At 39.5% G+C, this 15,984-nt stretch overlaps 1 protein-coding gene across 5 annotated transcripts in view; it reads left to right on the top strand.

Moving 5' to 3' along the window:
* The window catches only part of ZC3H14 (zinc finger CCCH-type containing 14), a 46,756-nt gene that overhangs the window by 24,061 nt on the left and 6,711 nt on the right, over window positions 1-15,984 (top strand). For 2 of the 5 annotated variants that reach the window (XM_027066377.2, XM_027066376.2), the window contains exons 10-12: window positions 9,775-9,849; window positions 14,425-14,584; window positions 15,342-15,574. In XM_027066377.2, the coding sequence (XP_026922178.1) occupies window positions 9,775-9,849; window positions 14,425-14,584; window positions 15,342-15,574 (468 nt within the window). Of the gene's footprint in view, window positions 1-652; window positions 5,436-9,774; window positions 9,850-14,424; window positions 14,585-15,341; window positions 15,575-15,984 lie in introns of those variants that run through there. The other 3 variants (XM_027066379.2, XM_027066378.2, XM_015088362.3) reach the window with 2 other exon arrangements.

A 15,984-nucleotide genomic window follows, 5' to 3' on the forward strand; every position in this document is an offset into this window, starting at 1 on the left:
TTTGATTTTTCTCTTTTCTCTCCTTATTTTTTACTTGATCTTATGCTACTTTGGGATGTTTTATTGACTTTATTACCTTCCTCTGTTTTTGTTTTTTTTTAAGGCAAACATATTTTAAAATTTCTATAAGCTCTTTGTTCCGTTTATGTATCTTGTTTTGTGGATTCAGTATTACTTCAAATTTACCTGAACATAATTAGAGGATTTTTTTTTTAATTATATTTTGTGCCCTATTTGATGGTTTCCTTCAGAGTCCATTTTTGTTTTTTTTTTTCTCTTTTATGTGTAGGCTCTTTTTAAAAATGTCTGCAGACACACAGTTCCTAGTTTAAGAAAAGGCAGTAAAGAGGCTTACCTAGAATTGTGTGGGCTAAAGCTTTGCTGTGGGTTTTAAATAAAGCAAACAGTGGGGTGTCTAGGTGGCTCGGTCTGTTGAGTGTCTGACTTTTGATTTCAGCTCAGGTCATGATACTGACCCAGGATCATGGGATCAAGCCCTGCATCGGGCTCCATGCTGAGTGGAACCTGCTTGAGATTCATTCTCTCTCTCTCTCCACCCCCTGCTTCTTGCCCCTCGGCACACGTGTTCTCTCTCTCTCTCTCTCTCCCAAAAAAAAAAAAAAAAAAAAGAAAGAAAAGTGTTTTACAAGGAGCTGCAGTTGGCCTTGGAATTGTAGAGGTGTTTCCTTGGAAGTGCTTACACTCCTGCTAGCTGTCTAGATTCTCCCCAGATAATTTGTTGAATTCCTTTTTAAAACATTTAATTTTTCTTTTTTTTTTTTTTTATAAGTAGACTCCATGCCCAACTTGAGGCTTGGACTCCTGACCCTAAGATCAAGAGTCTCATATTCTCCTCAGCCAGCTAGGCACCCCAAAACATTTAATTTTTTAAAAAAAAGTCTGAGGCTGTATCATTCGTAAACCTTGTTTTCTGTTTCACGTCCTTTGTAGTCTTCTTTGTTCCTCACTTCTCACCGTTGGATGCTCTTTTGTTACATGTCATCCAAGTTAAATATCTCAACGTTCGTTATCAACTCCCAAATTTATATCTCCAGCTAAGACTTTGCATCTGAATTCCTAATTCCTGTGCAACTGCTTATTCTACATTTCTTCTTGGATATACTGTAAATTATTTTAAGCTTATCTGAAACCTAATTAGTATTTCCTGCAGTCTTCCTCATTCTAGTTAATGGCAGCACCACTCTTCTAGTTGCTCAAGCCAGAAACCTAATGCTGTTCTTTCTTTCAAGCTTAGAACCATTCCTTTCCTCTCTCTCTCTTCTTTTCCTCTTCCCTTTTATGTTCCTTCTTCCTTCCACCTTTACCAAATCCTGTCCACGTCTGCCTTCAGAGTATATTTAAATTTACCTATTCCTTATCAGTTCTGCCTCTACCATCCTAGGTTAAGCCATCATCCGTGACTTGCCTTATCAGAACAGTGTCCTTACTGGTCTGTCTGCTTTCAAACTCGGCCTCCTACAGTCTGTTGCACACAGTAGCAAGTGTTTCTTTTAAACTGTCAGTGAGATCATGCTTCTCCCCTTCTCAGAACCTTCTGGTGGCTCCCCATTACACACCCACATATAAAAGTAAGATTCCTTCCTGATGTTGTCACCTACCACCTTCTCCCTCCGGCTGCTTTTCTTTGCTATCCACCAGATATACTCCGTGTGTTCCTCTTCCAGAGCACTCAAAGAACAGCATGTCTGAGATGCTTTCACCTTTTACCCTGGCATATTTTTTTCCTTATGTCCATATAACTCAGAAGTCATCCCTGTGAAGTGCTCTCTAGCCCCCTACTCCGTAACCCACTTTTTCTAAAGCTTTATTTTTCACCATAGTACTTCTTATCTAAAAGGCATTTCATGCTTTCATAGTTCAGATATTTTTTATCCAGGCTCAGGTTATCAACATAAAACATGTTATACTTTAACATACATTTTGGGTTTTTTTGAGGTTCATCTTCTTCCCCTCCCCACCAGAATGTAAGTTCTCTGACCAGGGATTTGTGTGTGTGTGTGTGTTGTTCATTGCTGTGATTGAGTGCCCAGAATGGTACCAGACAGTAGGAGCTCAGTAAATCCTTGTGTCTTAATGAACGTGTTATCTCGCAGCTTTCCCAGGGTTTCTGGCTTTTCTGCTCTGCCTCACAGACGGTATTTGTCCATATAGATTGTTTTCCAGAGGTTGTTGAAATCTCATCTGCTGTGATCCCCTTCCTAACCCATGTCTTTAAATGTGTGATATAATTTGTGATTATATAAATTTTTTGTGTACTGAAATCATTTTTTACTGTGTACATTCTGTAAGTATTTGATTTACATCTATCCCCACTGTTATTGATTGGTAAGTATGTTAGAACATGTTAAAATAGGACCCTAAGGAGGATAGGGATATAAGTATTTCTAATGCAGTAAAATTGCTGGTTATTTCTCCCTCTACCTCAGTGGGTAATCTTAGAAACTCAGTTTGGAGGCCACTGTTGTATGTTGTTAGGATTTTGTCCTTCTTAAGTTCTTTACTTCATTTTTATGGACTCTCCAGAAGGAGAGGCTATGAATGCATATGCCCAGTGTATCATGTTGGACTAAAAGCATTTTGAAGGAGTCTTAGCAAAGAGAGGAGTGTTTGTATTCAGACAAAAAGAAAATCTCCCTTTAGTTCTGCCGTTGCCTTCCTCAGAGGTAAGCACTGCACGTAAAACAGTTTGTAGTCGTCTTGGCATTTTTTTCATATGTATGTACGTGTATGTCTTTTCTGTGAAAATAGAATTACATGCATATTTATATGCACACCATATATGTACGTATAAAATACATCACATGAGTTTCTCAGTGACATGTTTTGTTCTACTTCGTATGCCTGGAGAAAAGCATAATGACATGGTGATTAGGAGTATGGACTGAGGGAGTCAGACTGCTTAGGTGTTAATCCAGATACTGCTGCTTACTCCGTGACCTTATTAACCTTTCTGTACTCCACTTTCCTTAGAATGTGTAAATGCCCTCTGCTGGTAGATATTTACATTGGAATCTTTGGAAGGATCTTTTCTTACTTTGCATTCTAAATTGGGCTGGGAACAATAGTTGATAATAGGAAGCCTCAAATGAGCTCTTTTTAGACATTTTGTTACTCCTCTGTTAGAGCCCTTTCCTGCTTCTCTCTTTGAAGTGAAATTTGCTGCCCTCTAGTGAGCCAACTGGTTTTCTTAGCGTTTGGCTAAGGATGTGCTGTTCTTCCTAATGTTTATACTACAGAGACCTGTCAGCTAGGGCTCTTAATTCTGTTATGAGTCCAAAGCATTGTAAATTGTGAAAATTACTTTCTACCTAAAGATTTTAAGGAATTAGATTAAATTTACAGATACAGTTGATTAATGAATAAAGATTCTTTTATAAATTTCAGTACTTTTTCTTTTTTCAGTTATTGTGAGCACCATCTCTTTAACTGGGAAACCAAAGGTTACAACTCATCATAAGAATTCTTTCTTTTGTAGAGGCTATGGGGAGCCATGTCCACCATCTTGCATCTTTGTACAACTTACTTGTTGCTTGGCTAGTAACCAAAGTAAAAATGAAAACTAAAGCCACAGAAAGACGTTTCATGTTCTTGAATTAGAAGATTTTAATATCGTTAAGATGGTGATCCTCCCCCAAATTGATATATGAATTCAACTCCATTTATGTTACAATTCCTGCTGGCTTTTTTGAAGAAATTGGCAACTGGTCCTAAAATTCATATGGAAACCAAAAGGACCTAGAATAGCCAAAACTACTAAAAAATAAGAAAGTTGGAGGACTTAACATTTTCCAGTTGGAGAACCTATGACAGCAATTGACTAGCACTAGCCTAAGGATATACATACAAATTAGTAGAATCAAATTGAGAGTCTGGAAATAAACTGGTACATTTCTGGTAAGTTGATTTTCAACAAGAATGCCAAGAGAGTTCAGTGGGGAATAAATACACTCATTTCAACAAATGGTTCTGGACAACTGGATACCCACAGGCAAAGAATGAAGTTGGACTCTTACCTTATGTAAATTAACTAAAAAATGGATCCAAGACCTACATGTAAGAGCTAGAATCATAAAACTCTTAGGAAAAAAGTACATGTAAATCTAAATGAGCTTGGATTAGGCAGTCGTTTCTCAGATGTGACACTCAAAAGCACAAGCAACCAAAGAAAAAAATTGATAAATTGGACTTAATCTAAATTAAAAACTTTGGTGTTTCAAAGGATGCTATCAAAATGAAAAGATAACCCACACAGTGGGAGAAGAATCACTCATCTAATAATAGTCTATTATCAAACCAAGGCCAAGTCTTCATTTCTCTTATCTATAAATTCCTACCATACCATATTCATGCAGCTGAATTGCAGTATTACCGTATATATTTTAAGAGGTCTGTGATTTTGTGGGTCTAATACCCTACCAACCCTCTCCCTATAAAGGATATGCTAAAAACTGTGCTGTACTATTTCAAGGGTAAATGAAACTCAAGATACTAAATAAAACAACTTAAAAATAATTTCAATCCTGAAAATTATAGTTTAATAAAGGGACAGAAATATGTTAAATTCACATCATATCCAGGTATAAAGTACTTAATATTATAATTTTGACTTCAGATCTTCAGTGCTCCTTGTCAGATGAGGTAAATAATAGAAAATTCTTTGTGTGTCACATGTCTGCTTTCAGCCAATCAGAAGCCAGAATTATTTTGTAGGCAATAATAGGGTTTATTGTTTGGAGAGGAGCTTTAAATAGGGCTTACAAGATATACGTGGCTTCATATTAATTAAGGCTTCTTAGTTGTAGCAAAGAGAACATTGGTCTGGTTTGTTTAGCATTTTCAAGTTTACTTTTGAGTTCTGACTCCAGAAATGTACAATCCTATCTTTTTAGTTGTAGGTTTTAAGATGTTGTTCACTCTTAATACTTTTTAATAACAGCCTTAATCACTTTTTATTTTTATGAAACAATATAATGGGCTGTGAAGGAAAAATTGCCAAATATTAAGAGGGAGAGAGAATTTTATGAAAATGTCTTCAAGGTTTCCATCACCATCTTTACCGATTTTCTTCTCACCTGGGCCAATTGACTTAGGTTCTGTAACAAGTTCCTCTTGTTCACTGAATGAGCTAGACAGTATTTCCCATCTTTTAAGGAAAATATCAACTGATATCAGTGAAATTAAAGGAATGAAAGCAGCAGTTTTGACAGTGGAAGCAAATCTTTCTGATTTAAATGTTAGAGTGTCACAGAATGAAGCAAAAATCTCATCTTTGGAGGTTAAAATGAATGAATGCTCAACATCAACATCTGAATGCAATAAACAGTTTGAAGATCTTCAAGAGGAAGTAGATTTTGAATCACAGTCAAGGACTACTGATGTAAAAATAATTGGTTTCCTTAGAAACATTGAAAAAGGTAAATTTTTAGTATGTGATATCTTCTAGATAACCTTTGAGACAACTCACTAGTTGTCTATATATAGAGGCAGCAAGTCACAAAACTTGAACTTCACAGACCTTTGAACAGCAAAGTTGGAGTCTGTATGATTAATTTAGAAGCCTGGAAGTTACCAGTATTCTCTTTAGTGGATCTCTGTAAAATGTTTTCAAGAGAGATGAACATAGAGAAACAAAACTTGAAATGTGAGAGAATAGTCCTCTTTCCTGTATCTGTCTTGTGAAATCTCTTAAAACGTGTAATTCTTTCATTGTTCATTGTGTTAAAGGGACCTGTAGTAATACTACAATTGGAAGAGCTTCCTATAACCCTAATATTTATCAGTTTCCCAAGCTGTCCTACAGAGTACAACTTGACCAAATGACATCTGTATTTGAGGTCAGCTTACCAGGATTTGCTGTGTTTTTGCTATGATAATTTTGGAAGGAATTCTTTTTGGCATACCACTAAAGAGTATTATGTTAACTTCTATTTTAAAAGAAAATAGCTGATAGAATTTTGAATGGAGTATAGTTTTTAAAATGAAAAACCCCTTTTAGCGAAACATGGTAGTTGGCAGGCAGTTGCCAACTTATGTACATGTACTGAGTAAGCAAAGTTTGTCCTTATGAAACTACTAGTAATACATACACTAAAAAGTAGTAACAGTCATCTTACTATATTTTAGTATTTGGAACTCTGTCAATCACATCCCTTTCTACACTGTACTGTACCACTTTTGTTTTACTTTTTTGATTTTTAAGTTTAAGTGAAGTGTAGTTGACAGTGCAGTATTAGTTTCAGGTGTGCATAATGATTTGACATTTACATACATTATGAAATTGTCACCATGATTTGTAGTACCATCTCTGACTATAACTGGAAGTTTGAACCTCTTAATCCTCTTTACCTATTTGTTCTTCCCCTACTGCAACCACTAGTTCTCTATCTGTGAGTCTGTTTCTGTCTTGTGTTCATTAATACTGTTTTTTAGATTCTACATATAAGTGGAAATCATATGGTACTTGTTTTTCTCTTACTTTACTTAGTACCGTCCATCTGTTGCAAATGGCAAGATACCATTCTTTTTTATGGCGGAGTAATGTTCCTGAGTGTGTGTGTGTGTGTGTGTGTATCACATCATTATCCATTCATCTGTCTGTGGACACTGAGATTGCTTGCATGTTTTGGTTCTTGTAAGTAATGCAGTGAACATAAGGGTGCATATATTTTTGCAAATTAGTGTTTTCATTTTCTTGGGGCAGATACCCAGAAGTGGAATTAACTGGATCCTATGGTATCTAGTGTACCGTATGTATTTCTATATTTAAAAAAAATTTTTTTTTAACTTTATGGATTTATTTTGAGAGAGAGCATTTGTGTGCAGGGGAGGGGCAGAGAGAGGGAGACTGAGAATCCCAAGCAGACTCCCTGCTGTCCGTGTAGAGCCCTATGTGGGGCTCAGTCTCACGAACTGTGAGATCATGACCTGAGCTGAGATCAAGAGTTGGATGTTTAACCAACTGAGCCACCTGGGTACCGTTCGTATTTGTAGTTTTAATTTTAATTTTTAATTACTGTTTTTCACAGTGGCTGCACCAACTTCCATTCCCACCAGCAGTATATGAACATTCCCTTTTCTCTACATCCTTGCCAAGACTTGTTATTTCTTGCCTTGTGGATACTAGTCATTCTGACAGGTGTGAGGTGGTATCTCATTTTGGTTTAGATGTTGGAACATCTTCCATTTGTTGCCTATCTCTGTGTCTTTAAAAAATATCTGATTCAGCTCCTGTGCTCACTTTTTTTTCTTAAAGATTTGGGTGTTTTTTTTTTTTTTTGATGTTCATGTATTTATTTTGAGAGAGTGCAGTGCAAGGCGTGCACGATAGTGGAAGAGAGAGAATCCCAAGCAGGCTGCACGCTTATAGCATGGAGCCATACCATGCTCAGTCTCATGAACCATGAGATGACGACCTGAGCTGAGATCAAGAGTTGGACACTTAACTGACTGAGCCACCCAGGCAACCCCTCCTCTGCCCTTGTTTTAAAAAATCAGATTGGGTTTTTTTGGTGTTTTATGAATTCTTTATATGTTTTGCATATTAATTCCTTAATAGGTCATTTGCAAATACCTCCATTCAGTAAGAAGCATTGTTTTATTTATTTTTTTTAAGTTTATTTTGAGAGCAAGTGAGAATGCACTCAAGCAAACAGGGGAAGGGCAGAGAAAGAGAATCCCAAGCAGCCTCCACGCCGCTGACGTGGAGTCCATTGCAGGGCTTGAACCCACGAACCATGAGATCATGACCTGAGTTGAAATCAAGAGTTGGGACCCTTAATGGACTGAGCCACCCAGGTGCCCTGCCTTTTTGTTACTATGCAGAAGCTTTTTAGTTTGATGGAGTCCCAGTTGTTTTCCTTTTGTTGCCCTTGCCTAAGGAGACAAATCTAAAGAAATACTGCTGAGAGTGATACCCAAGATTTTACTGACCCCCCTTTTTTTTAATGATTTCAGGTCTTATATTTAGATGTTTAGTTTATTTCAAATTTATTTTTGCATTAGTGGAAGAAAGTGGTCCAGTTCCTTTTATTCTCATGTAGTTGCCCATTTTCTAAATACCATTTATTGAAGAGACTCTTTTTCCTGCTGTAGATTCTTGCCTTTTTTTATCATAGATTAATGAGGTACTTTGCACATTTTAGCACTGTTATTTCTTCCAATCCATGAGCATGTTGTATCTTTCCATTTATTTGTATCATCTTCATTTTCTTTTCATCTGACAGTTTTCTGAATATAGGTTTTTTACCTCCTTGATTAAATTTATTCCTCAATATTTTATTCTCTTTGGTGCAGTTGTAAGTGGGATTGTTTTCTCAATTTCTCATTCTGCTACTTTGTTACTAGTGAATAGAAACAGATTTCTGTATATTTTATATCTTGCAACTTTACAGAATTCATTTATTCTAATAGTTTTTTGGTTGAGTCTTTGGTGTTTTGTATATTAATCATCTGTTCCTTCCCAGTGTGGGTGCCTTTTTTCCTTTTTTCCTTTTTTTTTTTTTTAATCTCATGGCTATGGCTAGGACTTCCTGTACTATGTTAAATAGAGGTGGCAAGAGTGAACATCCTTGCTTATTCCTCATCTCAGAGGAAAAGCTTGTAGCTTTTCACTTTAGGATATTAGCTGTTTGTCCTTTATTATGTTGAGGAACCCTCTATATCCGTTTGGCTGAGAAGGTTTGTTTATTTTATTTTTTTATTGTAGAGCGCACACAAGCCAGGGAGAGGGACAGAGGGGAGAGAGAGAGAATTTTAAACAGGCTTCATGCTCAGTGTGGAGTACAACGTGGGGCTAGATCCCACAACCCAAAATCAAGAGTCAGACGCTCAACAGACTGAGCCAGCCACGTGCCCCTGGTTGAGTTTTTATCATAAATGGATGTCAGATTTTGTCAGATGCTATTTCTGCACCTCTTGAGATAATCATAAGATTCTTAATATTTGTTTTGTTACTGTGGTGTGGCATGTTGATTGATTGTGGACATTGAACCATCGTTGCATTCCTGGAATAAATGCCACTTGCTCATGGTGAATAATTATGTTAATGCGTTATCGATACACTTTGGTTTTAGGTCAGGTGTGCGCCTGATAACCTCCTAAGCACTATGGTGGCGGGGGGCAGTTTGGAGAAGTGTGAGTGACTTCTTTCCATCCTATCTTTGAAGTGTAACTGTGAGGAGATTATGAACCCATTTACAAAATAATACTCCAGCTAAGTATGTTTTCTCACAGGAGATTCATGCTGCTGTAGGATCTGGGCTCCAGACCCCTGAACGTCATACTTGCTCATTGTTCTCCTCATCTCAGTCCATGCTTATAGTTTGTCTTTTGGAAACGATCAGATAACTCTGCTGTGTTTTGGTTTGCAGGTCCAGGGGTGGGGGAGTGGGTTGTTATGGTGAGAGCCCAGGTGATGGAGGGAGATGTTTCTTATTTTGATCTTGCAGTTGGCTGTCGCCTGTCAACTATGGCTCAAGCTGTGCGTCTACACAGTACCACCTCCTGGCTTTTCCAGCCTTTTACCTTTATTCTGAGGCTTTACCTCTGGTCCAAGAAAACTGGCTTCCAGACAAAAGAACAACAAGGAATTTGGTCTATAAATATTATTAAATTGCAATGTTGAAGCTATAAGTTTGTTGTTTTTTTTTTAAAGACTTTAAGAACCTAGTAAGATTATTTTAGGCTTCATTTCTGGAAATATACATGTATTGTTTGTTTTTAAAACTTACTAAAGTTTGAAAATTTGTATCCTAGGAGCTCCACAGAGGCAGTTGTTATCCCGACTACAAATCGACCCAGTAATGGCAGAAACTCTGCAGATCAGTCAAGGTTGGTAATCATCTTAAATTTTCATCGTAATCTAGCATTTTTCAGTTGCTATTTCCATTTCTTACACCTCATTTAATGTATTCTGTATATCTTAGATCCTGCCCTAAGATGCTATATTTAGATCTGTGAAAATATTTTAGGGCCAGGAGACAAGATCTGCATTTTCTTCATGTTGTATGGTGTTCGTATGTTTCGTCTCATTCAGAATCTTTCTTGCTTTGATGTCGTTTCACCTGAGTCCCTGGAATCTGCTGGCAGTCACTTCCTGCTCCAGGGACAGTTTGAATCCCTAACCTTCTTTCCTTTCTGCCCTGCTTTGCCATTGTCTTGAGCTGCTTTTATGTTCCTTAGCCTGTTCTGCCTTATCCTCATTTCCACTTCACTTTAGAATTGCCTCACCAGGGCCACACTTGGAATTTGTTTTTCTTAGAGCCACTGTAACTTCATTGTTTGCCTGTCTCCTCCACCCCCCACAAACAGACAGACATGCCACGGTCTGCTTTAGGACAGGGACTAGTGCCTTACTTATCTATGTTCTCAGTGCCCGCCCCGCCAGATGCATGTGCAGACCCTAGTAAATGTCCACTGAGTAACAGAGGGGCCATTGGTCACCTGCAGCCTTAAATTCAGAAACCTTCTTTTCTCCTGCTTCCTTTTATTTCCCCAAACCTGCCCGTTGTTGGAAGCTCTGGTGGTGCCTTGACCCCTCCCTGTGGCTCTTGCTTCCTCCCCCTTGCTCAGGCTTCCACAGTCAGTAGGTATATTTCCTTACCCCACCTACCTCTGTCTCAGCAAGAAGAACTTGTCTTCTTTCAGGGTCCCCTTCCACCCAGATGCTAGATCCTACCCAGTCGATGAACACTAGTGTGCCCATACTCCTATAATCTTAATCCTGCCCCTCTCTTGTCTTCTCCTTTTTGCCTGTGAAAGTGTTTAAATACTCCCCATCCTTGATGTTGCTGTCATCTCTCAACATTCCATCCTGTTTTCCACGTAAGGGTATTTTCTTTCAAAATGTTTGGCAGCTAAGCTCTGTGTGTGTTGTATCCACTTCACTGACATTTCCGCATTCTTTTTGTTTTCTTTAATTTTTCCTTTTCTCCATGGTCCACATACAGTTTGAAGCATCTAGTCTTACAAGGACTATAGCCTTTGCTTATCTCCTGTCGTGGTTTTTATTTCTGGGAGCCCTCTTGTTTCTGCATATTCCTCTTATTTATTTTTCATATACTGACTTTGTTTCATGTATGCAACAGTTTCTTTTATTTCCTTGAGGATATTAAAGATAATTTTGGGCATTTTCTCCCCTCCCTTCTTGGTCTTATTATCTCCAGGTTGTTTGTTTTGACTGCTGTCTTTCATGACAGGTTTTCCACAGATGTCTGGGGATCCTTGGTTGTCTTATATTTATGAGTGGGACACTCAAAAAGCTGATAGGCATTCTGGGTTCATTAGTTAGGATGGAGAGCTTGTGACTTCACATTTGAATACAGATCCTGCAGTGGAGACTCGTTTGTTTTGTCTCTTTAGTTTGGGATGCCCTGATGTCGCTGTTTTTAGGCCTTTCCTCTTAGACTGGTGAGCTTCTCCACAGAAAGATCTCTCAGAATAGTGGATTGGGTGCCAGTGTTCTGGAAGCGAAGTGAGGGAAAGAGGCTAGGGGAGGTACCTCAACGTTAATTACTATGTAATGTTTGCTCACACCTCCTCCCTGTTTTCAGAATGGTGTTTCTTTCAACATGCCGGCATCTCTTGGTCTAGAGACCCTCTGGTTTGGCCTTTCCAAGAGTCTTAAGTTCTGCCTGTCTCCAAGGGAGAAAATAGTCAAAGGTTATCAAGAAATCTAACTGCTTTTTAAAATTTCAGTACTATACGTTTAGTTGTTGTTGTAGCACCATTCTGTCAAAGACCACGATGCTGCATTTATAGGCCTCTCCGATACTGGCCAGTGAGAAAGCACGTCTCCAGTGAGTCCAGAAAACTTCAGTTTAGGGCAACAGGTGTGGTAAGGGTCAGAAATGACAGAACAGATTTATAGTTGAGGAAGAAATAACTGCTTCTGAAATAGACACTTAAACATACCTGTATTTGCCTTGTCTTTCTCCCCACCCCTTCCCAGAGTCCCTGTGCTACCGGCTTCTCAGCCTTTGGAGAATCTTGGGATCCACATTGGAATGTCTCATTACTGGCTTAAGACTCAGCTTTTGCAGGTCTTAGCCTTTGACTTGCAAAATGTGGTTGTCGCTCCTTTTATAGTTATTTTCTTTGTGACTTTATGTTTTAATAATCTAACCCTTTATTGACATTTCATTGGGATTTTAGGAGGAAACAAAATGCATGGGTTCAGCCTATGGTCTTCACAGAAGATGTCCCTAACTCGTGTCTGTCTGCTTGACCCAGGTGGTAATGTTAACCTTGCAGAGGAGGTTGGTGACGCTTGTAGGACGGAAAGCTCAGTTTTCAGTGCCCACTTTTCTAAACCCTGTCCTATGTGACATGTCATCTCCAGTGTTTCCTTTGGTCTTTGATCATTTGGCTTCCAGGACTTCACCATCTCTGTTCTTCTACTGATTCCATTTCATTCTCCGTTCTCATCTCCTCTCCTCCTGTCCCGCCCCTTAAAATGTTAACTTTTTCCTGTGTCCTGCCCTGAGCATTATCTTCATCTCTTCTCTCTTCTTCCAAGATGCAAACTGTTAGAGCTACTTTGCCAAGTGCAGGGTGGTGAGAAGCAGGCAGCAGCCTTGGACTGAGTTCTGTACTCTGCCTTTGCCAGCTGGGCACCTCTCGTGCCATTGAAGAGCAGCAGAGGGCATGCTGGTCTCTGTGACATGGGAGGGAGGGAAATCCGCTCCTTCCACTCCCTGTGAGGGTGCAGTGGGGATGGCGGCACTGACTGTGACACTTTGTTAATGAAACGCTTAGTTCACCTTTAGTTTGGATGCTGTTTCCCTTCTCTCTCCTCTTATTTCAACTTCGAAACTGAGGGCCCCACAAAGACTTCAAACTAAATAAATCTGAAATTGACATTTATCTTCGCTCCCCTTTCAGTATGCTCTTTGTCCTGTCCTTGTTCTCTTGGGTCCGGTTTCTCCTTCACTCACCTCCAATCTGCATCTCTCTCCACCCTCCACCACCCTTGCAGGGAGGACGGCTCTGCTTGGTTCCCAGCATGGGAGTTGCGGGTGCAGCTTCTGTGAAGGGCCGGTGCTGATGGTGTGGAAAGGGTCTCCTCTCCCTCTTTTATGGGTTCAAATAGGACAAAGGGTGAGAATCTTTTCATTCATTCAGAGCCTCACCATCTCTTCTGGGCGCAACAACCTGGTAGCTGAGATCTAGGACTCCAGTCCATTCTTAGTACTACCTGTTTTTCTGAAAACTAGTTTGATCATGTCACTTCCCTACCTAGAAACCTCTCATGATTCTTTATGACTTCTAGATCAGAATCCAAACTCATTGACACATACAAGATCCTTCAGGCCTCTGCCTTCCCTGCCGCTCAGCCCGGTACACACACCCCTTCCGGCCACACCACATTTCTCAGCGGGTCTTAGATTCCTTGTGTCTTATGAAAGCCTCTGCCTTTTTTCATGTGGTTTCCTCTGCCGGACATGTTCTGTTTATTGTCCAAGTCTCTCCCCCCGGGTTATTCCCGCTCGTTCCTTTATTATCTGCTTCAAATGTCCGTCATCTGTAGGTTTTGTCTTGATTCCCCAGCTGGAATAGGTTGGTTGTATTCTCCCAACGCTTTATTCCCACTCCTTTTGGATCAGCTTTTAGGATATGCTATTCTGAAATTTTATGTACATCTGTTTTTCTATCTTCTTTGTGTACTTAGCACAGTGTTTGGTTGAATGGTGTGGATTTTGTTCTCTGTTATTTGCCTGTTAACCTTAAGTGCAGCTCATTAACTTTCGTCACTTGATGGCATATTGATAGATCAACCATCTCTGTGCTTGTAGCGTATTTTATAAAGTAGTCAGGCTTAATAAGCATATTGTAGATGATGTGAACTCTGGTTATTAGCGTTGCCGGTCAGTGTTTTCTGTGCTGTATTTTTTTTTAAGTGCCCCTTCATCTTAAAATTCCTTTTCAATATAGTCTTCTCTGTACAACCAGGCAGAAATTATGCCAGGTGAATTCTTTTCATCAGGATGTGTTCTCTGTAAGTGGTACTATGCAAAATGAACAAAACAGATTCTAGACTTTTAAGTAGTCTTTGTGTCATAATTCTAGGGAACGTGAGGATTCTTCTATGTATTTTTAGAAAATATTGTGCTTAGAGTAAGTTTATATTCATATCCCATTAGATGCCTCGTATAAGAACCTTTCTGTCCTGTAGGCAGGATGTATTCATTCAAAGTCCCAGGTAATGTGTTGTTATGAGGAGAGGAATACTTCCTTAAAAAAATGTTTGGCACAGAATTGCAGCACTATTCTGGGGTAGAACCGTTGTGATTTTCCTTTAAAATAATTACAAATATATAAAAGATTGACATTCTTCTCACTTGTGTGATGTTGGGAATGCAAGGTATATTCAAAAGTAAACATTTATGGCCAATTTTTTTGGCTCAGATTACTATGACATGGAATCCATGGTCCATGCAGACACAAGATCATTTATTCTGAAGAAGCCAAAGCTGTCTGAGGAAATAGTAGTGGCACCAAACCAGGAGTCGGGGATGAAGACTGCAGATACCCTTCGGGTACTTTCAGGACACCTTATGCAGACACGGTAGATGGTTTCTTTTTCTTGTGTAGCTTTTTTGTGTTGATTAGATAGTGCAGGTTGACCATTAGTTTCCAGCTCCCTTCTCCCCATCCTAGCCCCCAGTGTAGAGTGCTTTCATTGAGTCAGAAGTTAGGCCGGGCATGGTAACCCAAATTCAGTTTTCAGGGATTCCGGTTCATCTTTCTTGTTCAGAAGCCCATTAACTTGCAGATAAGTCAGTCGACGATTTAGCCCCGTAAATGAGATTCTTTTCTTTATGCACATCCAGGAAATGAAATTTAAAAGCCAGGTGATCAAAACCAGGAAATCTTTGCACAGAAAGTTAGCAGATCGGGTTGGGATGATTCTTCCCTTAGAAAATGGACTGTTCGATAAAGGAACAAACCTATAGATAGTAAAATTAGCGTAAATACAGAACTGCTGGCCATTGTGTTCTGAACACAGATGCTGATTTTTCAGCTTATTTCCATGAGACCTTATGAAGATCAAAAGGACGATGTTTAGGGCGGAGGGGAGATTGTCCTTAGTGCAGCCTGGATGATGCCGCCGCGATTGGCCGTAGCCATTGTGTGTTAGCGGAATTCATCAGGGCTGTACCTGGAAGTCCTACCACGTCGTTTTTGTTTTTTGTTTTTGTTTCGTTTTTAACTGAAGAAACCAACAAGTAAGGGAGCGATAGTTCTGCTGAAGAGCACTGTAGGAGGCTCAGCGTTTTGTGTTTGTTTCCCTAATTCTCTGGTATTTTCTATCTGTCTGGCAGAGATCTTGTACAACCAGATAAACCTGCAAGTCCCAAGTTTATAGTGACGCTGGATGGTGTCCCCAGCCCCCCAGGATACATGTCAGATCAAGAGGAGGACATGTGCTTTGAAGGAATGAAACCTGTAAACCAAACTGCAGCCACGAGCAAGGGACTCAGAGGTCTCCTCCACCCACAGCAGTTGCAGTTGATGAGCAGGCAGCTTGATGACCCAAATGGTAGCTTTGCAAATGGTGTGTTGAGAGCTCAGATTTTCCCTTTCCAGGGTGCTGGCATTGTGAAGGAAATCTGGGGCTTGTCTCTCTACCTTGAACGCATATTGGTTGGAGGCCTTGCTTTTATTTGTAATCCAGTAGTGGCCTAGTCTCTTCTCTCAGACAAAATACTAGTTCAATTTGAGACTGTCCTGTGTGTGTGTCTGGTAGTGGGCTATTACACCAGGGCCACAGTGGAGCTTGGCCGTGAGAGGCAGAGTCTCTCTCAGCTGTGCTTGCGAAAGGGTGAACCATCCCTCTTTCTACCCGGTGCGCTTTTTTTTCCCTGTAGAAACTGTACCTGTTACTTTCCCTTTGTAACAGCAGTAGTCTCTCCTGTAGTTAACTTGACAGAAAAATGAATTAGGATGTTGATGCTATTTTTTACC

This window comes from Acinonyx jubatus, chromosome B3, assembly GCF_027475565.1.
Source record: "Acinonyx jubatus isolate Ajub_Pintada_27869175 chromosome B3, VMU_Ajub_asm_v1.0, whole genome shotgun sequence".
In the NCBI taxonomy this organism is placed as follows: domain Eukaryota; kingdom Metazoa; phylum Chordata; class Mammalia; order Carnivora; family Felidae; genus Acinonyx; species Acinonyx jubatus.